Source organism: Rosa chinensis, chromosome 7 (assembly GCF_002994745.2).
Source record: "Rosa chinensis cultivar Old Blush chromosome 7, RchiOBHm-V2, whole genome shotgun sequence".
In the NCBI taxonomy this organism is placed as follows: Eukaryota; Viridiplantae; Streptophyta; class Magnoliopsida; order Rosales; family Rosaceae; genus Rosa; species Rosa chinensis.
Genome location: NC_037094.1, coordinates 3,943,963 through 3,970,186, shown reverse-complemented (window position 1 = coordinate 3,970,186; position 26,224 = coordinate 3,943,963). Strand labels below are relative to the sequence as shown.

The following is a 26,224-nucleotide window of genomic DNA, read 5'->3' as shown; positions in this document are numbered from 1 at the left end:
TGTTGCAGCACAACCACTTTTCCCATCCTTAAGCCCATTTAGTCTAGTAGCCTATTAGTAGTTTGTCCAGGTAGTAGCACGTGATGACTAACCCATCTGTTGTGGACTTGTGGTCCTTACAGCCATGTGTAGAGGATAGCATCACAGCTATATTATGTACCTACAGCCATTTTGGCAAACATCTTGAAAAAGAATGAATTAAATCTACTTATCTGCATTTCCAGTCTCTCTTCCTGCATATTTTCTTCTTTGTCTTGCTTTCATAATTTGAATCACAACATATCACGGTGGTGAGCAAATTTGAATCCCTAAATCAACGGTTAATTCATAATGCTGACTTTACTACATGTAAAGTGGCTCCAGTGGAAGTAAAAGCAAGTTAAATTCAACTTCCACCAGGAATGACCATCTCCAATCTTGGGGTCTATAATAATTTCAAGATCAGTTTTTTGTGCCCCAATAATCTCTGTTGGTTTAAACCGAAAAGAAGAGTCACTAACGTGAAACTAGGAATGGTCATAATCTTGGACATCCATAGACTCATGGATATAATCATATAAACATGGTAGAAGAGAAATCAACGATGAGTACAATATCAGAAAACTAGAACTTGAATGATCAAAAGCAAGTTATTACAAGCAATCAAGTCTCGCCTGGAGGGAGACATTTACACACCAAAGCCATAAAAACACTGCAAAGACTTTTACAGTTACAACCCGGACGACAAAGTAATGAAGGAAAGGTTTTACTCATCCATGTCGAGGTCCTCATCCATTTCCTCGATCTTCATCTTCTTAACTGCCTGATGAGCATCATCAGTCGGCCTTGGTCCATTCGGAAGTTGTATCAACACATCTGACTTCTGACCGGTGACGGCATTAACAAGCCCTCCATTCTTCTCAACCTGGTAAACCAACTCATTTCCCTTAGGTCCTGCATCTATGTACACAGTTGAGTTCTCATCTATCTCTTCTCTAATCAGCATTCTTGATAGCTCTGTCACCACTCTCTTCTCAAGCCATCTTCTTATAGGTCGAGCACCATAAACCTGAAAAAGGATGAAAAGGTTTAGTACTTCAATGTAGATGCAAAGTAACGTAAATATGGACTCGCGAATTACAGTTCCGAATGAAGCACTAACCGGATCATAACTCTCGTCCAGAATATAATCTAATGCTTTATCGGTCACCGCCAAAGCAACACCCCTCTCAGCAAGCCGGACAGCAACGTCCTTCATTTGTAACCTAGCCACCTTCCTCAGCTGGTCACGTGAAAGAGGATCGAAAACAACTACCTCATCTAGCCGATTTAGCAATTCAGGCCTAAAGTGTGTTCTCACCTGTTCCAGTAAAATGTCAGATCAACTCTGCATTAGAAAAAGAAAAGAAAAGGAAAAGAGAATCTCTAAATATTGTAAACACTTGATCTCGGACCAATACCTCTTGCATAACTCGATCGCGAGCAACTTGCATTGAACACTTGCCCAACAAACCAGTTAGGAGATGTTCCGCCCCAAGGTTTGAAGTCATAATGATCACTGTATTCCTAAAATCAACTGTACGACCTTGACCATCAGTTAACCTCCCATCATCTAAAACTTGCAGGAGAGTATTGAAAACTGCAGGGTGTGCTTTCTCCACTTCATCAAACAGTATAACACTATAAGGCCTCCGCCTCACTGCCTCTGTGAGTTGTCCGCCTTCTTCATGACCAACATATCTGTAAATTTACAACAGCAGTCAGATTCTACTATACTAATCTAAGAAACTGTAAGAATGATTGCCAAAAAAATTTGAAAGAATGATTAGATGAGCCAGATAAACAACACTTACCCAGGAGGAGCACCAATCAGACGTGCAACAGAATGTTGCTCCATATACTCGGACATATCAATTCGAACAATTAGATTTTCGTCATCAAAAAGTTGTTCAGCAAGAGCCTTTGCAAGCTCAGTTTTACCCACACCAGTTGGACCCAAGAAAAGGAATGATCCAGTTGGTTGTTGTGGTCTGCCTAACCCAGCTCTTGATCTCAATACGGCTTCTGCAACAGCTTCAACTGCCTGGTTTTGACCCACTACTCTCTTATGCAATCTCTCACCAAGTCCAATTAACCTCTCTTTGTCATCCTGGCCGAGCCTTGTTACTGGTATGCCGGTCCAACGGCTTACAACCTCTGCAATATGTTCTGGTCCAACAGTCTCAGTCAACATCAAGTTCTCTTCTGTGCTTCCTTCAAGCTGGGCAATAGCAGACTCCACTTCCTGAATAGCCCCATAACGCAAATCAGCCGCCCTGGCTAGATCATATCTTCTTTCAGCCTCTGTCAAAGCAAATAAGAGCTCTTCACGCTTTTGCTTAAGCCTTCGAATCTCATCAATCCTTTCCTTCTCTTTTCTATACTTCATCATCAAGGGCTGAAGCTTGTCTCTTAAGTCATCAAGCTCCCTCCGAACCTAACATTATAGAACCAATATAAGAACAATAGAACTACAAAATCAACAAGCATTTCCATCAACACATGCTAGATTCAAACACTTACCTCAACAAGACGAGCTTTGCTAGCTTTATCCTTTTCTTTTTCAAGCGCATGAAGCTCAACTTCCAGCTGCATCCTCTTTCTCTCAAGGTTGTCAATTTCTTCTGGTTGACTGTCAAGCTGGACTCTCACATTTGCACAAGCTTCATCAACTAGATCAATTGCCTTGTCAGGGAGATGGCGCCCTATAAATTAAGAAGAAAGAAGTGAGTACCAAGAACAGCACTACAAGATCATATTAAACAACTATTTTCACTATATCAGCTAGCTACAAATTATACCTGTGATGTATCGACTCGATAGTTGTGCAGCAACAACTAAAGCTCTATCCAAAATTCGAACACCATGATGCCCTTCGTATCTCTCCTTCAAGCCTCGAAGGATGCTAACAGTGTCTGGAACACTAGGTTCCGCCACATACACTTGTTGAAACCTTCGCTCAAATGCAGCATCTTTCTCCACATATTTCCTGTACTCTTCAAGAGTCGTGGCCCCAATGCACCGGAGTTGACCTCTAGCGAGCATCGGCTTGAAAAGGTTGGCGGCATCCATAGACCCCTCTGTTCTACCAGCACCAAGAACAAGGTGGATTTCATCAATAAACAGAATCACCTTCCCTTCGGCCTCTTCTACTTCTTTCAAGACAGCCTTCAACCTCTCTTCAAATTCTCCTCTATACTTGGCACCAGCTACTAGAGCACCCATGTCCAATGCGATAAGCCTCACATCTGCCAGATTACTAGGGACATCCCCTCTAACTATCCTCTGAGCCAAACCTTCAACAACTGCTGTTTTCCCAACTCCTGGCTCTCCAATTAGCACCGGGTTATTCTTCGTTCTCCTTGAGAGAATCCGAACCACCCTCCTTATCTCCTCATCTCTACCAATCACTGGGTCAAGCTTCCCGGCCTGCTCAACAAGGTCTCTCCCATAAGTAGTCAAAGCTTGGAAATTCGTGTCCCCAGAGGCACTCTCCACCTTCTTCCCCTCTTTACCACGAAGCTTTTGAACTTCCGATTTCACCTTCGCTGTAGCAATGCCAGCTTCTTTGAGCAAGTCCCCAATCTGCGAATCCTCCAGTAGGCCAAGAATCAACTGATCAACAGCCAAATGTGTATCCCCTCGATCTTTCTGCGCCGACTGCGCTCTGCGAATTGCCTTAATGAGAGTAGTGCTGGCCGGTACTTGATCCGGGGGAGGGGACTGAGACGGGAGCTTCTTCAATGCCTGATTGAAAACTCTCTCCACCGACTTCGGACCCTCTTCACTGCCACTAGCATTGGCAATCGCCTGTCGAAAAATGCCAGCAGGGTCCGAAACCAATGCGGTTGCAAGATGGAGCGGCGTGAACTGCACATGGCCAGCATCCGATGCCAGTTCATGAGCCCCAGCCAGAGACTCATTTGTCTTGTGAGTAAATTTGTCAGGATTCATTCCCTTCTACCTTTCTATACCTGATCAAAATCACAAACCTGTAAGCAAAGCGCAATCAAAATTTGCCGAAATCTCAAAGCAACATGCATTTACAATTCAATCAACTTTCCGGCATATTCATGCAACAGTTCATAAACCACAAGTTCACAACACCGAAAATTCAAGCTTCTGTTCTAGTTCTACTTTCTAATCCCATCAAAAAGCAAAGCAATCAAACAAGAGATAGGAAAACCTATTGATAGAGAGATAGAGGAGAGATTGGCGTACCTTGTAAGCTCAAGAAGACGATCGGAGTTGTCTGGAATTGGATTTTCTTCTTCTTTTGGTTTTGCGAAAACAGAGTTCTGAGTCGTTTCTGATTCTTCTGAATTGTAGAGTGGGAAAGTGGGAAGGTTATAAGGAGACACGTCTGGCCGACACGTCAGCGTCTGGAAAGTGCTAGAGGAAGCAGGAAGCTCCGGGATTTTTCCGTCTTTTCGTTCCCATGCTTTTACTTATCTTTAGGGTTTTTTTCGTAATTTCGTTATGGCTTTTGTGGCCCATTAGATGGGACAATTACTTTCCGGTCTTTTCGATTTGACTGGAAGCTACTGGATCATCCTTTCGAACTCAAAGCAAAGTCCATTCTTATCCGAATATTCTAGAAGATCAGCGTTAATCGGAATCTTATTCTATGAAGAGAAACTTATGCCACTACAGTGACTAGATCAACTAAGGCCCGTTTGGGATTGCTTCGCTTTTAAAAAAATCAGCTTTTGTTTAAAATTTTAGATTTTATTGTGTTTGGTAAAAAAATAAAAAGCAACTTTAATTGAAAATTATAAGTCACTGGCAGTAGATTTTAAAGAAACAGCTCAGAGGTTGCTTTTAGAAATTGATGTATATCAAAACACGCTCTGAAATTATTTTATATACTGACAACATTTTTAAAAATATTATTTACCAAACGCAAAACTGTTTTAATTCATAGCTGATTATTTTCACAACACAGCAATAGCAGGTTTTTTTTTTAAGTCACAGCAATCCTAAACTAGCCCTAAATAATGGTTGAGATGTAGTTTCATCATTTGCATGGTGAGTTGTGTAAACTACGGTCATGAACCGAAAAACTGGAAAACAAAAACCATGAAAACACTGAATAGTTGGTTATACATATATCGGTAAAATTTACAGCTGCTATCCATGTGAAGCTTTCTGCACTGGGTACCATTACAGGTTGTGAAATGCTGCAGTTTTTCTTTGAGAGAATGACAGGGGAAGAATACAACTTTCTTATGAACCAAATTTGCTATCAGGTATCCACATTTCAAGGGGCAAACCAGATGACAAGATGCCGTGTTCACATCCTTTCCCATATAACAAACATATATGAACAAGTAATACGAAAGACTGCATTAATGAATTGTAATGCCACAGCGGATGCGGAACATCTCGAAAATGGATATCGTGACCACCTAGCTAGAAGATCTGGTATTTAGATTTGTCTCCATTTCATTCCCAGGATGAAGGCAGGAACCGCAGGGTAGGGTGGCCAATGTAAACCAACTAATGGATTCCTAACCTATGAGTTAATATAATTGTCTCAATATATAGGTTTCTAGGTATTGTACTTAACTTACAACTCCTATTAATGAATCAAGTTATAATCCAATTTGCATTCTGCATAATAGATGATGATAGGTCCACTTTAGTTCTAACAATTAAGCTAACAACCTCCTCCTCTATCAGCTGATTTATAATTCTCCACGCCCCACCCCACACAAGTTACTATATATATATATTAATTTTATTTACTACTTGTGTCTCTACAAAGAGCTATGGTTCTTGGCTTAAACTACCACCCCATCTAGTAGCCAAAGATGGATCTTCAACAACGATATATGATCGAAGTGGTACCAAATCAAAACCTAGCAAGCTCTGCTATCACTCAATCATCACGTAAATCTCGACTTTTTACTAGGTAGACTACGTATATCATTTTTTGTCCTATGTATTTATACACCACTACTTAGCTTGCGATCGATCAGTACTTCCCAACATTTAATCCCGTCCCGATCTTGCTTCCTCTAGTTTCTATCATGATGGATAGTTTACTATGTACGTTGTTCATCGATCTTCAGCATCTTAGGTTGTTGGAGATCGAGTTTGATTAGTAGATTTATTATTTTACATACAGTACAGTTTGTCTTACAAAGAGAAGACTTATACAACTAGCAAGTTGTTAATTACTCTGATAAGTTAATTTTGTTGTAGAGAAACTGAAATTGAGAGGAATTTGCTGTGTATTCTCATTGATAATAGGGGTCTATTTATATAGAGGATTACAATGCATAAAATCTCAATCATACAAGGAAAGTAATTCTACATTGATTAGGATTCTAGATCCTTCAAATTAAATCCTATTACCACTAGGTCAAGTAACCTAGAGTTTGGGCTAAACACAAATTAGGTTTTCCTTCAACACTCCCCCTTGTGTTACCCAAACGCGGTGCTTCTCTCGTTGCCTCGTTAAAAACCTTGCCGAGTAACAAAAACCCAGTGGGACAAAAATAACCTCGGTCGAAGGGGAAAAAGAGCACAACACACCCTTCACGATTCGAGACGAACATGTAGACATCTCCCACTGATGTCTGCACCTCCCCCTGATGACTACGATCATGGGAGTTCAGATAATTTTCGCAAGTCAATTCTTGCCACATGTTTCTCGAACGTGGATTTGGGCAATGACTTAGTAAACAAGTCTACTACATTGTCCTCAGATCGAACCTAGTTCACTTTGATCTCGAGGAGTGTCTGTTGTTGTTGATTATGCTTGGTGTTGTCGCTTTTGATGTAGCCTTGCCTCATTTGTTCAAAACAAGCAGCATTATCCTCAATGCTCATAGGCTCATCTGTGGTAGACTTCAAACCACAATTGTTCGAACATGCGTAATTATGGATCAAATCCATATACATTCACGAACCACTTCGTGAAGAGCAATGATCTCTGCATTGTTCGAAGATATAGCGACTAGGGTCTAATATGTAGACCTCCAAGATGTCACGGTCTTTTCCCATGGTGAACACTTAACCGGATTGGGAATGACCATTGTGTGGGTCAGACAGATACCCAACATCAGCAAAACCTTCCAAAACACATGTCGTTTTGGGATGGGGATAGAGAACGCAGGCCAGCGTTGGCGGCGTACCTGGTGTGTGATGGGTCCGAATCCATCATCTCTTTGTAGGGATAGAACAAGCCCATATCATTCATACATCTCAAGTATCGAAAGATATCTTTTACACCAATCCAATGGCGTCGCGTTGGCGCAGAGCTATATCTAGCTAACAAGTTCATGGTAAATGAGATGTCTGGTCTTGTGCATTGAGCTAAGTACAATAATGCGCCTATTGTACTAAGTAAGGCACTTTTGCCTCTAGCACATCTTCATCATCATCCTTTCGATGAAGAAGATCCTTTTCAGGATCAAGACTATGGACGATCATGGGGGTGCTTGAAGGCTTGATCTTGTCAAAATGCCTAAACATCTATCGACACGATGCTCAAGTTCCAAACTGAGACATAATCGTGTTCTCCCAAAATCCTTCATCTCAAACTCAGATTTCAAGTGTTCAGCGGTTTCCCTTAACTTTTTAAGGGCTTCTAATGAAGATCATGTCCAACATGAACCGCGATAGAATCTGAAACTTGTTATAGAAACGCGTGGGCATATCCCTTCCCAATCAAGTAGTCACTTTAGTGAGCGTTTCAACCTTATTGTAAACGCGCTCCATGGTCTAGAGCTACTTGACTTGGGTAAATGAAGTTCACCATGAACCTTCATGTATATTCCGTATCTAGATCCCTATAGAGATACGTAGTGACCATATTTGTAAGCTGCATGTTCAGTTATTTGGAAACTATCAAACTGACAGGGTAGTGGAGTGCAATGACATCCATTACGAGAGAATATGTCTCATCGTAGTCGATTCCAAGGCGTTTTGTGAGAAGCCTTGCTCCATAAGGGATTACCATCTCTTTTTCTCATCACGCTTTCTAACGAAGACCCATTAGTCAACATGTTTTATGTTAGGAGGTGTTGGCATCTCTAGCTCGAAAACCTTCCTCTTCGTTAGAGAATCCATCTTAACCTGGATCGCATCTTTCCATTTAGGCCAAATTTCTCTACGTTGGCATTCATTCATCAACGGAGCGTGGTTCGACATCATCGGACTCAGCAAACTCATGCGCAACAAAATGCGTAACTACATCATCAATTATGATGGAGTTTCTATCCCACATCTCATGTACACTAGTGTAAGTTTCATAGAGCTCTATATTCTCAGGAATAGTGTTTGACGTTGAGGCGTCCCCCAACGATAACCATAACCCGGAAGATACTCATGAGACTGATTTTGAGTCTTGATGATTAAAGGATTGGAATGTGCCAAAGTATCCTTCGAACCCACGGGCCTCCCACGCATCCTAGCTGGGGCCATGGCCTGTAACGCCAGAGTGCCACTCTCTTTGGCATTGGCGCCATGCCTACCTCCGTGTAGGGTGGCGCGTACGTCCTCTCGTAGGGACGTCCTTCCTTGCAGGCATGTTTGCAGCATAATTGTGTGATCTCGTCACTTTAATAGGGATCAAGATGAGACATAGTGGGGACAGACTACGACAATTCCTGTCGTTCCTGTTGAACATTCGTGTTCTTATCTCCCCCTAATGACGGGAAGACTGTCACATCAAAGTGACATCCGCAAATCTAGCGGTAAGGAGATCGCCTAGCAAGGGCATTTAAGTGGCGGACGATTGTTGGAAGCGCAAATCCAACGTAGTTGCCCATTCGTCTGTAAGGACCCATCATGGAGCGCTGTGGCGGCGCAATTGGCACATAAATGGCTCACTCAAATGTGCGTAAGTACAAAATACGTGTACCCAGTCACTAGCTGTAACGCATAGGTACATTGAGTGGCGGTAGGTCGTAGACGAATTAGCATGGCTGCATGCGATATCGCATCACCCCAAGCAGATGTAAGAAGATTGGTGCGCATTACCAATGTTCGGACTACCATCGTAGTCGTTTCCACGAGACCAATTGGATGTGTACAGGGGAATGTGATGTCCAACATCAAACCCATTGCAATATCCATCGAAAGTCTTCGATGTAAACTCTCTAGCATAGTCAAATCCAATTGACTGAATAGGATGATTCGGGGAGTGAGCCCGTTGTCACATGATATGTGCTAGGAGTGTAGCATAAGTAGCATATATAGGTGGACAATGGCACAACACGTGACCGGTGTGTTTGCGTGTCAACCAACATCATGAAATATTTAAGCGTCCGCAAGTTGGTTGAATCAATCCACAAGATCCCTACGGATTCTTTGTAAGAACAGAATGAGTATTGTCATATCCTTTGCATAGGACGGTCTCAGTCCTAATTTCCCTAAGGAACGGGCTTAGTAAAACGAGCGAGAGGCCTTAGAAGCAACCAATGAGGATTTTGGTTAGGCTGAAGCGTCTGTAGCGCTATTAGAAGCAAAATGTGTGACTACATCTCCCACCATGGCGTGGGAGCCATGGAAATTAGCATGTATGGCGTCATGGCCACAAGGAGGAACAACCATGGCGTTATGCCCATGGTTGGAGCCTTTTATGGCGGCATCTTGCTTCATTTTGCTCAAAAAAAAAATGATGTCCATGTGAAGTCTTTTGTAGACGGATCATCATATCATGACTAGGATGATCTATCATGTCGTGACAAAGCCAATATGTGTCTAAATCCAAGAGATCTTCTCTCATAACTTTATTGGAATTTAGAGCTCGAATAGTGACATAAAGTCCACTAGAGAGACACATAAACGTCTCTAAGATGCGTCTTTGTTCGCAATCATTAGAGGTAATGCAAAGGAACTCATTTCCGTTCTCTACATGCATTTTCGCATGGAATTCGTTGGCTATTCATGGGGTACTATTTGCCCTAAGAGCGTAGAGAGTTTCTGTGACAACTGTAATCAAGGTGCCATTTGGCAAGTGGAACTTGGGCTATTCCATGTCCTTAAATTAATACTGATGGTCTAGCCATCGTAGTCACAAAGTCATATGCTCATAATCAAAATTGAGTCATAATGAAAAGAACTCGAAATTTTATTCATAAGCCAACGAAATACATCATTGTTTCTATGATCAAAGAAAATCTAATCCAATAAAAATGAATATGGCAATCGCCTACATCTCTTGGAAAATAAAAAGACTTAATCAAAAATCGTCAGTTTCTGGGTCTTGATCCTGGTAGTCTTCCACCCTTAGATCTAGATCACCATCTTGATCTTCTTGTGCCATGTAATTTGCTTCCATTGCTTCACGATACGTCTTGTATGCGTTTGCAACATTCTGGGGTGCGGTACATGTTTTGGCCCAATGTTCAGTTGATCCACATCGAAAACAAACATCATTATGGTCAGGCTCCCTTGATCGAGGCGCCATTGGGGCACTATTTGAACGACCTATACTTTTTGTGGCGTTACCACCATGGTCGGAGGCTCCGCCTATCTCTCTCTTCACACGTTGACCTCTACGGTTCCGTGCACGCCTCTCTTGGCGATTTCCTTCCTCTTTAGGGCGAATATATGGACCAGAACTGTAACGCCCTGGACCTAAATTTTACAGTTTACTAGTCATTTGGACGGGAAACGACAATTTCTTTTACTTTTTACTTGTTCAGATACTTTTAGTGGCCCTAAAAGTTGACTTTTTGTTCGGGTCAAATTTGAGAAAATGTTCTTCATGAAAGTTGTAGGGGACGTTAAACCGAGCGCGTGCATATGTGGTTCGTAAAAATCGGACTTCGTATGCAAGAGTTATGGCTGAAATAGTAAAGTTACTGTTCATGGTAACTTTTTAATAAAAATGGAAAGTTACCCGGGTAGGTTTCCATTTCCGGAAACCAACCCAGCTCTTTCTCTCTCCTCTCCCCCGATCTCTCTTCTCCGGTTCGCCCCATTCCCTTCCTCCTCCGATTGCCGGCGATTCCGGCCACCACAGGGCGTGCCACCGGTCACCAGAGGAGCGCCTCCTCCCTCCGAGCACCCCAGCAGCCTTGGTTTTCCACGATTTGGCCGGAAAACCACGGATCGAAGCCAAAACCACTCCGGCTGCAGTTTGAGGATTTTGACGATTTCCGGCGATTCCGGCCACCTCCGGTCCCCATCTTTCTGTCGAAGGTTTGGTTTTCATCCCTGATTATTTCCCCTATGGTCTTGTAACACGATTTGAAGTGTAGAGGCTGGATCGAATTAGGGTTCTTGAATTTTCTGGGTTTGTGTTCTTTGATCGATTTCGACTGTTTGTAGTTGTTATTTGTAAATGTTGTAGTTATGAAGTGGAATCAGTGTGTTGAGTAGGTGTTGTACCTGAAATTTGGTGGCCGGAGGTGGAGGTTGGCCACCGGCACGTGAAACCCACGCACCGCCACTGTAGGTGGCGCGTGAGACAGGGTTTTGGCCAGGAATTTTGACTGTTGAACATGTATTGGATCAATTTTACGCATAGTTAATTATTCGAAGCTTGGAAATTGATTTGGAAGTGATTTGAATATAAATTTTGATGGTTGATCAAGAAAATTGGTGAAATTATTAAACGAATTATGAGGAATCCATCCATCGGATTTCCTCGGTTTGGCCTTTGAGCCTATATATTTAGGAGATATTATTATTGAAGAAGATTGGGAGAAATTGGGCAATTAAAGTTGATATTAGGGTTGATTTTAATTAATCCAAATTAGTTTTCCAACCCGAAATTAAGGTTTACGAACGTTATATTTGTGTACAGGACGTGATACCGACCTATCGCTCGACGAGGACCCTTACGCTTGGATACCACGTTAGCCGTATATCGTGAGTGGACTTTTATTTGCAAAAGAATGATGCATGCATTTATTTACTTATTGTTCGTTTTCTTTATCTATTTATATATCGTTTCTGAAATGTTAAATTGTTTACCGTATTACTTTTCAAGCATATGGTTAATTTCGGAAACGGATTTGGTTATTTGGTTAATTGAAGATTTTTATGGCGTGCGGGGTCATGCCATTGGGTTATGCCTATCGTCTCTTATTTATTTATTTCCGATGGGATTTCAGGATTAATACTTTTTATTTTATATTTGTACTTATTGATTTGAGTTATTTTGGCGTGTGGGACACGTCATGAGAGTTCTTTTACGAGAGTTGGGGAAGTTTTATGGATTTACTTGGCTTTCGGATTTTCTTTGCCATACTTTGGGTGACTTATCATGCTAGCATTGATTTCCGCCTTTGTGGCGCGGTGATGGGATCACCGTAGCCCTCCGCCTTTGTGGCGCAGGTTACTGTCTATGTGATAGTAATTCTGTAGCCCGGTATCCTATCGCTACACTTAGTGGCGTAAGGGTATATTACGGGAGTTATGGGAGTTTCTTTAGCCTGGGAGGCTATCACCCAAGCCTGGGAGGCTCACTTGTATGGCTATCGCTTTCCCCTACTCACTTTACTACTTTAGCTAGCGGGGCTAGCTCGATTTTCGTTTATCCAGCGGGGCTGGTATTATTTTCCTTGAGTATCGGAGTTCCAACTTTTTCTTTTAAATCATATGTGACTAGCGGGGCTAGTCGGTTTTCATGAACGAAACTCTTCTTATTTTATTTTCGTAAAACCTTGCATGCATCGGGAATTTCTAAAGGAAATAAATGTGGAAAAGTATAAAATCTATTTAGTTTATATTTGTTTATTTTTGTCCACTCACACTAACGTTTTTACGTACTTTTCCCCTGGGCCCTTCGGTTTCAAATGCCCAGTTCGCAGTGTAGCTGTTCGGCTTTAGGAGTTGAGGCTTAGCACCACCGCTGTCATCTATTCCTTGTAGGTTACTTGCTAACCTACTTTGTAAATCATTGTTCTTTTGGTGTTAGACTGCTCTGATAACCTTGAGATGTTTGTATTAATATTGTAACCTATGACTTGGTTGTAATTTGAGTTAATTGGATAATTTGTTATCCTAAATTGTGGAATTGTGCGGTTTTGGGAGCAGGGTGGCTCCAGGAGTTTTGGGAGGGTTGTTTAGAAGTGAAATTGAAATTCTACAGGTTTTGGGTTACCCATTTTTAAGGGAGGTTATGCCGAAATTTTTGGTAAACCTTCTTTAAAGGTAGGTCCCGCAGGGCCACTTTGGGTTTCAGGGTGGAATCCGGGGTGGGTCCTGTCAAGAACGTCCAGAATTGTCCCTATCCTTAGGTTTTCGCTCCTTGCGTCCTCCATTGGAGGCGCGACTATAGTTAGACTCCGGAATAGGCTTAGTTCCCACGGGTCTAGCATTATAGTTCTTCACAAGGATATTATCGTGCTTTTCAGCTACGTTCATGGCGCCAATGAGCTCATGAAACCTTGTGATACGTCCTGCATTTACATCAATACGATAATTCTTTGAAATCATCAATGCAGAGACGGGGAAGGTAGAGAGAGTCTTCTCGATCAACATCGTATCAGTTATGGCTTGGCCACAATACTCCATCAGAGACTTGATACGAAGAGCTTCCGAGTTATAATCAAGCACAGACTTGAAATCACAAAAGCGGAGGCTATGCCATCGCACTTCTAAATCAGGAAGCAGGGAGTCACGAACGTTGCCAAATCGCTGCTCTAGTTCTACCCATAGCTTTCTTGGGTCTTCCTCATTGAGGTATTCATTTTGGAGCGCGTCATTCATGTGCCTTGTCATGAGAATTATGGCCTTAGGTTGTTTTGCTTCAAAAGCAGTAGCTTGCTCGATTGAGAGCACGTTCTGACCAGGCTCTTGGATGGTTTCCAGAATTCCATCAGCCTTAAGATGTTGGCGCACATCTCGGACCCACCTATGGTATCCTGCGCCAGTTGTCTCGAGTGGGACAAAGCTCAACTTGTTCAGGTAACTCATCCTGAAAAACAACACAAGATTAGGGTTAGTTTCGGAGCGAAAAAGGCTACCACGAAAAACTATTAAATTTCTGAGCGTAGTCGCTTCCAAGAAATTAGGAATTTTCTGAGCGTAGTCGCTTCCAAGAAAATCCAATTCCAAGAGGGGTTTTGGATTAGATGGAAACGACGATGTATATGGTCAATCGTAGGGCTGGGCATTTAAGCCCGAAAACCCGTAAACCCGGACCGGCCTGTCAAGGCCCGACCCGTACGGTCCGGGCCCATTTTTTTTTATTATCAAAACGGTTCGGGCCGGGCCTTAACTTTCAAAATACGGTTCGGGCCCGGGCCTGCACTTTCAGAAATTAAAAAGCCCGTCAGGCCCGTTTTACATAAAAAGAGACATGTGTCTCTATATTATTGGCTATAAAATAGGGCTCATACTTTTATATTGTAGACCTCCCCACACCAAATCATTCTCTCTAATATTAATTCCTAACCCTACTCTCTCTCTCCTCTCTTCTCTTTTCTGTCAGCCGCATAACTCAATTTCTCTCTTCTTCTTCCTTTTGGTTACTAGAACTCCATTTCTCTCTCTTCTTGAAACTTCTCATCTTTGAAATCCAGAACCTTCCTCAAGGCCACCATCTCACCGATCTCATCGCCCCGTCTTCACTCGTCCCCTACCTTTCGCTTTGGCCCACTCAGATTTTCAGAACCTCTTTCTCTCTCCAACTAGATCATCCCCTTCCATGGATCCCACGATCCGCTCTTCCTCTCCTGCCCGCCGTGGAAGCGCAGTCCGCTACTCCGCTCTACCTCCGTGGAAAAGTCGGGTTGAAGGATGTCAGTGATGGATTCGTCAATTTGCGTAATTTGATCTCCATGACTCGACTGATTTCTGGTCCTTTGCTTGGATCAATTAATATAAATTGATTTGATTTTTCTTTTTTGTTGTAAAGATCAGATTTGATTAGTTATGTTGTTGGTTGATTACTAGATGAACATGGTGTTCTTGTTTTAATTTGTTACGTTGTTAAGTTATTTGAGAATTAGCAAGTTACTGATCTTTTTTTTTTTTCCTCTCTTTTTTCTGTTTATGGAGGCATTAAAGGCTTAAAGCCCAGAAAAAGGAAATAAAACGGAAATAAAAAGGAATTTGTATTTGAACTTGGAATATGTTGAAATCTGAAAATATATAGAAAATATGCATTTGGGCCCGAAAACCAGGAAGCCCGGCCCGAAATGGAACGGGCAGGTCCCGGGTCGGTCCCTGATCGTTGCAAAGCGGGTTTTGGGCCCGAACCGTAAAAAACGGGCCGGTTCCGGGCCCAGCAAAGTTTTAGTTGAACCCGGCCCGTGCCCAGCCCTAGTCAATCGTTTTCTTCTCAACAAACTCTAAGTTTGGAGGACTCTACAAGCTCTAAGCTTGGAGTAAGCACGAACCCCCACAGTTCGGCTATTGGTCTCCCCTATGTAGAGAAAGGGGGGTAGAAGAAGGGATGTTGGAAGTCCCCGAGAAAAGAAGAAGAAATTGAAAACTTCAGAAAAACGGGAACTTTTAGAAAAATTTACCTTAAAAGATGGTCGGAAAAACCGTCGCCGGAAAGTTACTGTAGCTGACCGGAAAAGTCGCTGGAAATTGGCCGGAAAAGTCGCCTGAAAAGTGTCCAGAAAATTCGCCGGAAGTTGGCCGGAAGTCAGCCGGAAAAGTCGCCGGCGGTGTTGAAAGGCGTTGACCCTGGTGCTGACGTGGCAATCAGAGCTGACGTGGCAGATCAGATGCTGACGTGGCAGGGCTGATTGGGCGCTTGCGGCTTGGCGGCTAGCTGATTGCACGTGGGCTTCGCTGGGCCTGCTGGTGGGCTTGGGCTGCAGGCAGGCCTGGGTTGCACAGGTCCTTCCCTTCCTTTTTTTTCTTTTTTTCTTTCTGCCGGTTCGGTATCAAGATTTTCTGGTGGCCGGTTCGGACGATTCTAGGCCGGTTCCGGGTTTCTGGGATGGAGGTGCTGTAGGGTGACCAGTATGGCGGCAGGAGGTGGTGAGGAAAGCTTTGAACCGGGCAGGTGAACTTTGGCTTCTTCCGGTGGCCGGTTCGGTGGTTTGCCGGCCGGTTCTGGGGATGGGGCCGCCGGTTTCGGACTCCTGGAGTTGAGATCTTCGAGTTGGGCGGCTGAGGTTTCTGGGATTTGAAGGCTACGAATTTAGGGTTTCAGGGTTAGGGCTCGTGCTGATAACGTGTTGTAGAGAAACTGAAATTGAGAGGAATTTGCTGTGTATTCTCATTGATAATAGGGGCCTCTTTATATAGAGGATTACAATGCATAGAATCTCAATCATATAAGGAAAGTAATTCTACATTGATTAGGATTCTAGATCCTTCAAATTAAATCTTATTACCACTAGGTCAAGTAACCTAGAGTTTGGGCTAAACACAAATTAGGTTTTCCTTCAACAAATTTTACATTTTTGATAATTAAATAAATATTGAAACTCTGAAATAAAATATTTCAAGTTTTAGGTATCTTGGATTGTAGCTAGTATAGCTAAGTGATCCCCCTCTCGTATCAGCTGGTTAATTTATAATTCGATCTCCACGCCCCACAGTAGCTGAAAGCATATGAACTAGCGTCTCTGCAAAGATCTACGTCTCTCCAGTCCATGCCAAATTGCCAATAGCCTAATACACCTCTCGACCACCTCTGCAAAAGATCGATGCTACTACAACCGCAGCAACTCGAACCCCATATAGTACCAAACCAACCCCGGCCAAAGGAGCATGGTGAATTGAAGGGTTTTTTTGCCTACATATTTCAGGTATTTCAAGGTGAATTAGTACCCAAAATATGGGATAAGCCGGAATATATTAACGCATGGTAGAAGCTTGAGGTAAAACTCAACTACGTACTAACTACTACATCGCCGGCAGGGACATACGTGGCTTCGACTTCAGCCCCATACAATTGCATGAAGATGGAACTTCAGGTACGTACAAAAGTAACTCCGAGATCTGGGGACGTACCTTTCATGGATTGAATGTACCTGTTTTTGTCCCATATATCTGCTAACTAGCTCCTTCTTCCCAACGATCTTTTTCATGTCACCCGACATTCCGACAACAATTAATCCGATTCGACATGGTTCATTCGTTATACCAACCATGCACCGAAGATCCCAAGTTTTTTTTTTTTTTTTTTTTTTATATTATGACAGGGATAAGAAAAATTACAGAAACATTTCTCTCTTCGGAGTTCGGATAGCATTCATCACAGATTTGATAAAATAATAAAGGACTAAATTCTGCTTACTACCCTGTACTTTCAAAGGTTCATCAGTTCAGTCCCTGCACTTCTAATTTAATCAGAAAAGTCCTTGCACTCTCCAATTTCATCAAATCGATCCAATCCGTCACCACTCCTTTAATTTTCGGGAAAAATTTTCAAACTACCCATCTGCATTCACAACAATAACGCGTCGGCGGGCTGCCTAGCGATGGGTAGTTTAGGAATTTTCCCAGTGAGAAGATCCCACGTCAGCATTTTAACAGCGAAAATTGACTGAATAGTGACGGATTGGATCGATTTGATGAAATTGGAGAGTGTAAGGACTTTTCTGATTAAATTAGAAGTGTAGGGACTAAACTGATGAACCTTTGAAAGTATAGGGTAGTAAGCAGAATTTAATCCAATAATAAAATAAAGAACCATCTTCATGGAATCATCTCCAACCTTCAAGTAAACAAATGAATATTGGACGTGCAATTGAAATATCTAAGTTGTTCATGCAGTTACTCACTAGTGATTTAAGGTAGTATCATTTCAGATCACCGCGAAAAATGTCAAAATCCTCTCATTCATGACTTGATATCATTTTTGTACACCTACCTGCAAAATCTTCAAGCTGGCAGTGTGGGGTTATAGTCGTCTATCCCTCTACAAAACCTAGCTATCTAGAACTCAGAATGCTTGAAAGCAAGCCTCCTGTTCAATCCCCTTTGAATTTAGCCTCCCTTTGCTCTACTTTGCATTCATATCCCTAATAAGCATTGTCGTCTCTACTTTGCACATCTATAACCCCATATCAGAAATTACAATAAAAGCTTTCTCAAGGCCTAGAATTATAGAACAAAATTCCTCATCAACTTAGTATCCTATCTCTACTACTATAAATAGAGGCCTTTTTTGGTGTCAAAGGGCTTCACCAAATTCTAAAGTGCCTATAATACCCTTCAATAATATAATTGTCAAATTAAGTTAATAAAATATAAATTAATAAAAAGGATTAATTTCAGTTTACCCCTCTGAGGTTTGGGGGTGTCATCATTTCACCCCCTCTACTTTCAATTTTGAATTTTTACCCCCTAAACTTTCCAATTTCAATCAGTCGTGTCTAATTTCTACTATTCTGTCCAAATTGGACGTTAAGTTTAACTTTTGAGGGCTAAAATGGTCATTTCAACATAAAAAAATATTAAAAAAAATTCTGTTTTTGGTTTTTTTTTTTTTTGTTTCTTCGTTTTTTTTTGTTTTTTGTATTTTGTCTTCAACCAATACACCACAAGTTATAATAGGTTTATAAAAACAAAAAAAATACTCTAGGTGGTTGAAAGCCGCTCGCTGGTCTACGATATTTGTGATATATCTCCGATAAAGTGAAGAATTGTAGGATATATCCCCAATAAAGTGAAGAAATATTTGTAAAAAATAATTTTACACTTAATCTGTAAATAAATATATGTATATCCCCAATAAAGTGAAGAAATATATGTGTAAAATCATTTTTGGTCTACGATATTTGTGATATATCTCTAATAAAGTGAAGAATTTTAGGATATATCCCCAATAAAGTGAAGAAATATCTGTAAAAAATGATTTTACACTTTATCTGTAAATATCTGTATATCCTCAATAAAATGAAGAAATATCTGTGTAAAATTATTTTTTACAAATATTTATTTACAGATAAAGTGTAAAATTATTTTTTACAGATATTTATTCACTTTATTGGGGATATGTCATAAATTCTTCACTTTATCGGAGATATGTCACAAATATCGTAGACCAGCGAGCCGTTTTCAACTACCTAGAGTATTTTTTTGTTTTTATAAACCTATTATAACTTGTGGTGTATAGGTTGAAGACAAAATACAAAAAAAAAAAAAAAAAAAAAAAAACGAAGAAAGATTAAAATTTTTTTATGTTGAAATGACCATTTTAGCCCTCAAAAGTAAAATTTAACGTCTAATTTGGACGGGATAGTAGAAATAGGACACGGCTGATTGAAATTTGAAAGTTTAGGGGGTAAAAATTCAAAATTGAAAGTAGAGGGGGTGAAATGATGACACCCCCAAACCTCAGGGGGGTAAACTGAAATTAATCCTAATAAAAATGTACATTGAAAAAATACTCAAACCACCGCTTTTTTATGTTTAAAAAATAAATAACTACTATTCTTTTTAATCAATCTATTTTTCATTAATATCACAATATCACCGCGAGAAACGCGGGCACATTGCTAGTATAACAGCAAGGCTTGAGATAAATTATCCAGATAGCTCTACTTTCGTCTTGAGATAAATTAACCAGATAGCACTACTTGGTATTCTATCTTTAAATATAAAGTGAGCCCAGAGTACCGATCATAGTTGGTCAAATTTTTGAACTTCCGATTTTGCCCTTAGACAATTTGAATAATGCCCAACAAATCATCTGGCCTTTATTATTATTATTATTATTATTATTTATTTATTTTATTTTTAAAGAGTTTTAGTATGATGATCTCTTCTTAATACATTATTTTTGGTATCTTTCTTAAAATTCTCAAATTGCTTATAGCCAATTTTCTTGCCCAACAGACCATCACACACCAAAGAAATTTTGTTGCTAGGGTCATTATTTTGTTAATTTTGAACAAATTTTAAAGAAAAAACCATCGAAAGAATTAGAGATGACATTAAAAAAAATACAGTAATTTTGCTCATACGTTTTTATTTCACCATGAGAAAAAAAATTGCACGCAGTAAGATTATATCAGGCAAAGTTTTTTTTTTTTTTTAATCAAAATTAACAAATATTAAAATAAACGAATACAAGTGTGAGTGTATAAATTGTCATAAAATTATATCAAACACACTTAAACCATAAAAAAGACGGTTCGCACATGAGAGCACAGTCCTTCCGCATGCGCAACGCGTGCGTGCGAGAAGGCTACTATATATAACAACAAGTCTTGAGATCAACTAACACAGAATATCAATGCGAGAGAGATTGGCACAGTCATGGTTTTGAGCCCCATATACATATAGGGTGTCGGGTCGGGTTATGATCAATCCAACACCCTACTAATAAATTTGCAAAGCCCATTTCGTTGGCGTGATAAGTGAATTTAGTATGGCCATATTTGCGATGGCCCAATTTGTCTTTTTATGCACTCGTTAACCAAATAACCAGTATTCCTATAAGGCAAATAGTATGCGTTTTAAATGATTTTACAGATATGTTTGCAATCCCAGATGGTTAGCATTCGCAAGCATAACCTAACCTACGAGGCTACGATAAGATTTTGATGAAGAAAGAGAACCAGAGTTACGAATTTTTCATTCCACAAGCCAGAAAAATGACCGGAGCCATGAATTATTTTTCATTCCACAAAGCTAGAAAACTGACCGGAGCTATGAATTTTTTGATCTCACAAAACCAACGTGAGAAACATCACTAAACCAACGGTTAATTCATAATGCTGACTTTACTACATGTAAAGTGGCTCCAGTAGAAATACAAGCAAGTTAAATTCAACTTCCACCAGGAATGACCATCTCCAATCTTGGGGTCTCAGTTTACTCTGTTGGTTTAAACCGAAAAGAAGATGGGTAAATTCCTCCTATGGTACCTGAGGTATTGCTACTTGGACAGTTTGATACCTGATGTATTAAAGGGGACAGTTTGGTACTTGAAGTTAGACTCCGTTTGACACTTTGGTACTTCTGTTAATTTTTCTGTTAAATATAAGGATAAAATTGACATTTAGAATATATGTATAAAAACATAATAAAAAAACATGATCGAGTTTGTGGGTTGATTTTCTTCATAATTTTATAGGTATGAATTAATGCTTATGGGTTATGTTGAAGGTGAAATATTCGAATTTTATGTTTAAGAAATATAGTAATCATATAGTGAACACCCATGAGAGTACTCCATTGAAACTAGTCTCGTACAACTAAATTTTTTTAAACATAAAATTCAATTATGTCAACTTTAACATAACCCAAAAGCATTAATTCATTTTCATTTTCTCCTAAATGACCCCAAAAATGATGAATACCTAAAATAATACCAAATAATATCATTGCATTGTGTTTATGAAGAGGAGGAAAAATCCAAGTTTTTGAGGAAAAATCAGTGGATTCATAGAGAATAGTAAAAAAAAAATATCTGATTATTATATTTCTTTAACATAAAATTCGAATATTTCTCATAAACATTAATTCATACCTATAAAATTATGAAGAACGGCAATCAACCCACAAACTCATGTTTTTCTATTATGTTTTTATACATATATTCTAAATGTCCATTTTATCCTTACATTTAACAGAAAAATTAACAGAAGTACCAAAGTGTCAAACATAGTCTAACTTCAGGTACCAAACTGTCCCCTTTAATACATCGGGTATCAAACTGTCCAAGTAGCAATACCTCAGGTACCATAGGAGGAATTTACCCAAAGAAAATTCACTAACGTGAAACTAGGAATGGTCAAAATCTTGGACATCCATTGACTCATGGATATAATCATATAAACATGGTAGAAGAGAAATCAACGAAGAGTACAATATCAGAAAACTAGAACTTGAATTATCAAAGCGAGTTATTACAAGCAATCAAGTCCCACCTGGACACACACATTTTTACATACCAAACCCATCAAAACACTGCAAAGACTTTTACAGTTACAACCCGGACGACAAGTAATGAAGGAAAGGTTTTACCGTTTTACTCATCCATGTCGAGGTCCTCATCCATTTCCTCGATCTTCATCTTCTTAACTGCCTGAAGAGCATCATCAGTCGGCCTTGGTCCATTCGGAAGTTATATCAACACATCTGAGTTCTGACCGGTGACAGCATTAACAAGCCCTCTATTCTTCTCAACCCGGTAAACCAACTCATTTGCCATAGGTCCTGCATCTATGTACACAGTTGAGTTCTCATCTATCTCTTCTCTAATCAGCATTCTTGATAGCTCTGTCACCACTCTCTTCTCAAGCCATCTTCTTATAGGTCGAGCACCATAAACCTGAAAATGATGAAACGTTTAGTATTTCAATGTAGATGCAAAACAAAGTAAATATTGGACTTGCGAATTACAGTTTGTAATGAAGTACTAACCGGATCAGAACTCTCGTGCACAATATAATCTAATGCTTCATCAGTCACCGCAAAAGCAACACCCCTCTTAGCAAGCCGGGCATCAACGTCATCCATTCGTAACCTAGCCACCTTCCTCAGTTGCTCAGGTGAAAGAGGATCGAAAAAAACTACCTCATCTAACCGATTTAGCAATTCAGGCCTAAAGTATTTTCTCACCTGCTCCAGTAAAATTTCAGATTAACTCTGCATTAGAAACAGAAAAGAAAAGGAAAAGAGAATCTCTAAATATTGTAAACACTTGATCTCGGACCAATACCTCTTGCATAACTGGATCATGAGCATCTTGCATTGAACACTTGCCCAACGAAACAGTTAGGAGATGTTCCGCCCCAAGGTTTGAAGTCATAATGATCACTGTATTCCTAAAATCAACTGTACGACCTTGACCATCAGTTAACCTCCCATCATCTAAAACTTGCAGGAGAGTATTGAAAACTGGAGGGTGTGCTTTCTCCACTTCATCAAACAGTATAACACTATAAGGCCTCCGCCTCACTGCCTCTGTGAGTTGTCCACCGTCTTCATGACCAACATATCTGTAAATTTACAACAGCAGTCAGATTCTACTATACTGATCTAAGAAAATGTAAGAATGATTGCCAAAAAAATTTGCACGAATGATAAGACAAGCCAGATAAACAAAACTTACCCAGGAGGAGCACCAATCAGACGTGCAACAGAATGTTGCTCCATATACTCAGACATATCAATTCGAACAATTAGATTTTCGTCATCAAAAAGTTGTTCAGCAAGAGCCTTTGCAAGCTCAGTTTTACCAACACCAGTTGGACCCAAGAAAAGGAATGATCCAGTTGGTTGTTGTGGTCTGCCTAACCCAGCTCTTGATCTCAATACGGCTTCTGCAACAGCATCAACTGCCTGGTTTTGGCCCACTACTCTCTTATGCAATCTCTCACCAAGTCCAATTAACCTCTCTTTGTCATCCTGGGCGAGCCTTGTTACTGGTATGCCGGTCCAACGGCTTACAACCTCTGCAATATGTTCTGGTCCAACAGTCTCAGTCAACATCAAGTTCTCTTCTGTGCTTCCTTCAAGCTGGGCAATAGCAGACTCCACTTCCTGAATAGCCCCATAACGCAAATCAGCCGCCCTGGCTAGATCACATCTTCTTTCAACCTCTGTCAAATCAATTAAGAGATCTTTACGCTTTTCCTTAAGCCTTCGAATTTCCTTCTTAAGCCTTCGAATTTCCTTCTCTTTTCTATATTTCTTCATCAAGGGCTGAAGCTTGTCTCTTAAGTCATCAAGCTCCCTCCGAACCTAACATTATAGAACCAATATAACAACAATAGAACTACAAAATGAACAAGTATTTCCATCAACACATGCTGGATTCAAACACTTACTTCAAGAAGACGAGCTTCGTTAGCTTTATCCTCTTCTTTTTCAAGCGCATGACGCTCAACTTCCAGCTGCATCCTCTTTCTCTCAAGGTTGTCAATTTCTTCTGGTTGACTGTCAAGCTGGACTCTCACATTTGCACAAGCTTCATCAACTAGATCAATTGCCTTGTCAGGGAGATGGCGCCCTATAAATTAAGAAGAAAGAAGTTAGTACCAAGAACAGCAGTACAAGATCATATTAAACAACTAATTTCACTATATCAGCTAGCTGCAAATTATACCTGTGATATATTGATTCGATAGTTGTGCAGCAACAACAAAAGCTGTATCCAAAATTCTAACTTTATGATACCCTTCATATTTCTCCTTCAAGCCTCGAAGGATGCTAGCAGTGTCTGGCACACTAGGTTCCGCCACATGAACTTGTAGAAACCTTCGCTCAAATGCAGCATCCTTCTCCACATATTTCCTGTACTCTTCAAGAGTCGTTGCCCCAATGCACCGGAGTGTACCTCTAGCAAGCATTGGCTTGAAAAGGTTGGCGGCATCCATAGACCCCTCTGTTCTACCAGCACCAAGAACAAGGTGGATTTCATCAATAAACAGATTCACCTTCCCTTCGGCCTCTTCTACTTCTTTCAAGACAGCCTTCAACCTCTCCTCAAATTCTCCTCTATACTTGGCACCAGCTACTAGAGCACCCATGTCCAATGCGATAAGCCTCACATCTGCCAGATTACTAGGAACATCCCCTCTTGCTATCCTCTGAGCCAAACCTTCAACTACTGCTGTTTTCCCAACTCCTGGCTCTCCAATTAGCACCGGGTTATTCTTCGTTCTCCTTGAGAGAATCCGAACCACCCTCCTTATCTCCTCATCTCTACCAATCACTGGGTCAATCTTCTCGGCCTGCTCAACAAGGTCTCTCCCATAAGTAGTCAAAGCTTGGAAATTCGTGTCCCCAGAGGCACTCTCCACCTTCTTCCCCTCTTTACCACGAAGCTTTTGAACTTCCGATTTCACCTTCGCTGTAGCAATGCCAGCTTCTTTGAGCAAGTCCCCAATCTGCGAATCCTCCAGTAGGCCAAGAATCAACTGATCAACAGCCAAATGTGTATCCCCTCGATCTTTCTGCGCCGACTGCGCTCTCCGAATTGCCTTAATGAGAGTAGTGCTGGCCGGTACTTGATCCGGGGGAGGGGACTGAGACGGAACCTTCTTCAATGCCTGATTGAAAACTCTCTCCACCGACTTCGGACCCTCTTCACTGCCACTAGCATTGGCAATCGCCTGTCGAAAAATGCCAGCAGGGTCCGAAACCAATGCGGTTGCAAGATGGAGCGGCGTGAAGTGCACATGGCCAGCATCCGATGCCAGTTCATGAGCCCCATCCAGAGACTCATTTGTCTTGTGAGTAAATTTGTCAGGATTCATTCCCTTCTACCTTTCTATACCTGATCAAAATCACAAACCTATAAGCAAAGCGCAATCAAAATTTGCCGAAATCTCAAAGCAACATGTATTTACAATTCAATCAACTTTCCGGCATATTCATGCAACAGTTCATAAACCACAAGTTCACAACACAGCAAAACCCGAAAATTCAAGCTTCTGTTCTAGTTCTACTTTCTAATCACATCAAAAAGCAAAGCAATCAAACGAGACATAGAAAAACCTATTGATAGAGAGATAGAGGAGAGATTGGGGTACCTTGTAAGCTGAAGAAGACGATCGGAGTTGTTTGGAATTGGATTTTCTTCTTTTGGTTTTGCGAAAACAGAGTTTTGAGTCGTTTCTGATTCTTCTGAATCGGAGCCCCCAACTCACCAAGCAAAACCAATAGTAAGAGCAGTCCCAACAATCCCAATCCTCAACTTATACACGAAAGCCCAACTCACAATTACATCCGCCACTGTTAGCAAACAGAATTGACGATCTTCTCCTCCTGCGATTTCTTTAAGAAAAACAGAGCCTCATTGGGAAAAACAGAGCAGGAAGAAGAACAGAAATGTATCAAAAATTCAAAACAGGAGAGATCGATAGAGTTTCATACCTTGTTTACGAGAAAGCGAAAGAAAGATTGTTGTTTTGGAGATTCCTTGGTCTGCGTCGCAGACTGAGGCTACTGGACAACAAGGGGTGAGATTTTCCACAAGAAATGAATTTGGGTGTGAATTGCTTGAGGCATTTTGCTTTCGAATATAAGTAGTGTGAGACTCTTGTTGCTTTGGAGATTCCTTGGTCTGCGTCGCAGACTAAGGCTACTGGACAACAAGGGGTGAGATTTTCCACAAGAAGGAAATTTGGGTGTGGCTTGCTTGAGGCATTTCACTTTCAAAGATAAGTAGTGTGAGGTTTCATCGAAAGAAAGATTGGTACTTTGGAGATTTCTTGGAATTTTCCACAAGAAGGGAATTTGGGTGTGGCTTGCTTGCGGCATTTCACTTTCAAAGATAAGTAGTGTGAGGCTCCATTGAAAGAAAGATTATTGCTTTGGAGATTCTTTGGTCTGCGTCGCAGACTGAGGCTACTGGACAACAAGGGGT

General features: G+C 40.8%; 2 protein-coding genes across 4 annotated transcripts; both read right to left on the bottom strand.

The window, feature by feature from the left end:
* Positions 1–543: 543 nt before the first annotated feature.
* Positions 544–25,476, bottom strand: LOC112176604 (chaperone protein ClpB1). 3 transcript variants are annotated; one of them, XM_024314613.2, is made up of 7 exons: positions 4,240–4,393; positions 2,820–3,992; positions 2,542–2,723; positions 1,833–2,455; positions 1,440–1,719; positions 1,142–1,339; positions 544–1,048 (listed from the first exon to the last, which is right to left on the bottom strand). In XM_024314613.2, the coding sequence occupies exons 2-7, from the start codon at positions 3,970–3,972 to the stop codon at positions 746–748; spliced, it is 2,739 nt and encodes a 912-aa protein (XP_024170381.1). In that variant the 5' UTR covers positions 3,973–3,992; positions 4,240–4,393; the 3' UTR covers positions 544–745. The 3 variants fall into 3 exon arrangements, with proteins under 3 accessions (XP_024170381.1, XP_040366408.1, XP_024170382.1); XM_040510474.1 differs by having other exon boundaries at positions 2,820–4,010; positions 4,240–4,336; XM_024314614.2 differs by lacking the exon at positions 4,240–4,393 and adding an exon at positions 25,389–25,476 and having other exon boundaries at positions 583–1,048.
* Positions 21,718–25,531, bottom strand: LOC112176605 (chaperone protein ClpB1). Its single transcript, XM_024314616.2, has 7 exons — positions 25,389–25,531; positions 23,960–25,132; positions 23,682–23,863; positions 22,964–23,595; positions 22,571–22,850; positions 22,273–22,470; positions 21,718–22,180 (listed from the first exon to the last, which is right to left on the bottom strand). Exons 2-7 carry the CDS (start codon positions 25,110–25,112, stop codon positions 21,974–21,976), a joined length of 2,652 nt encoding a protein of 883 aa, XP_024170384.1. The 5' UTR covers positions 25,113–25,132; positions 25,389–25,531; the 3' UTR covers positions 21,718–21,973.
* Positions 25,532–26,224: the final 693 nt, after the last annotated feature.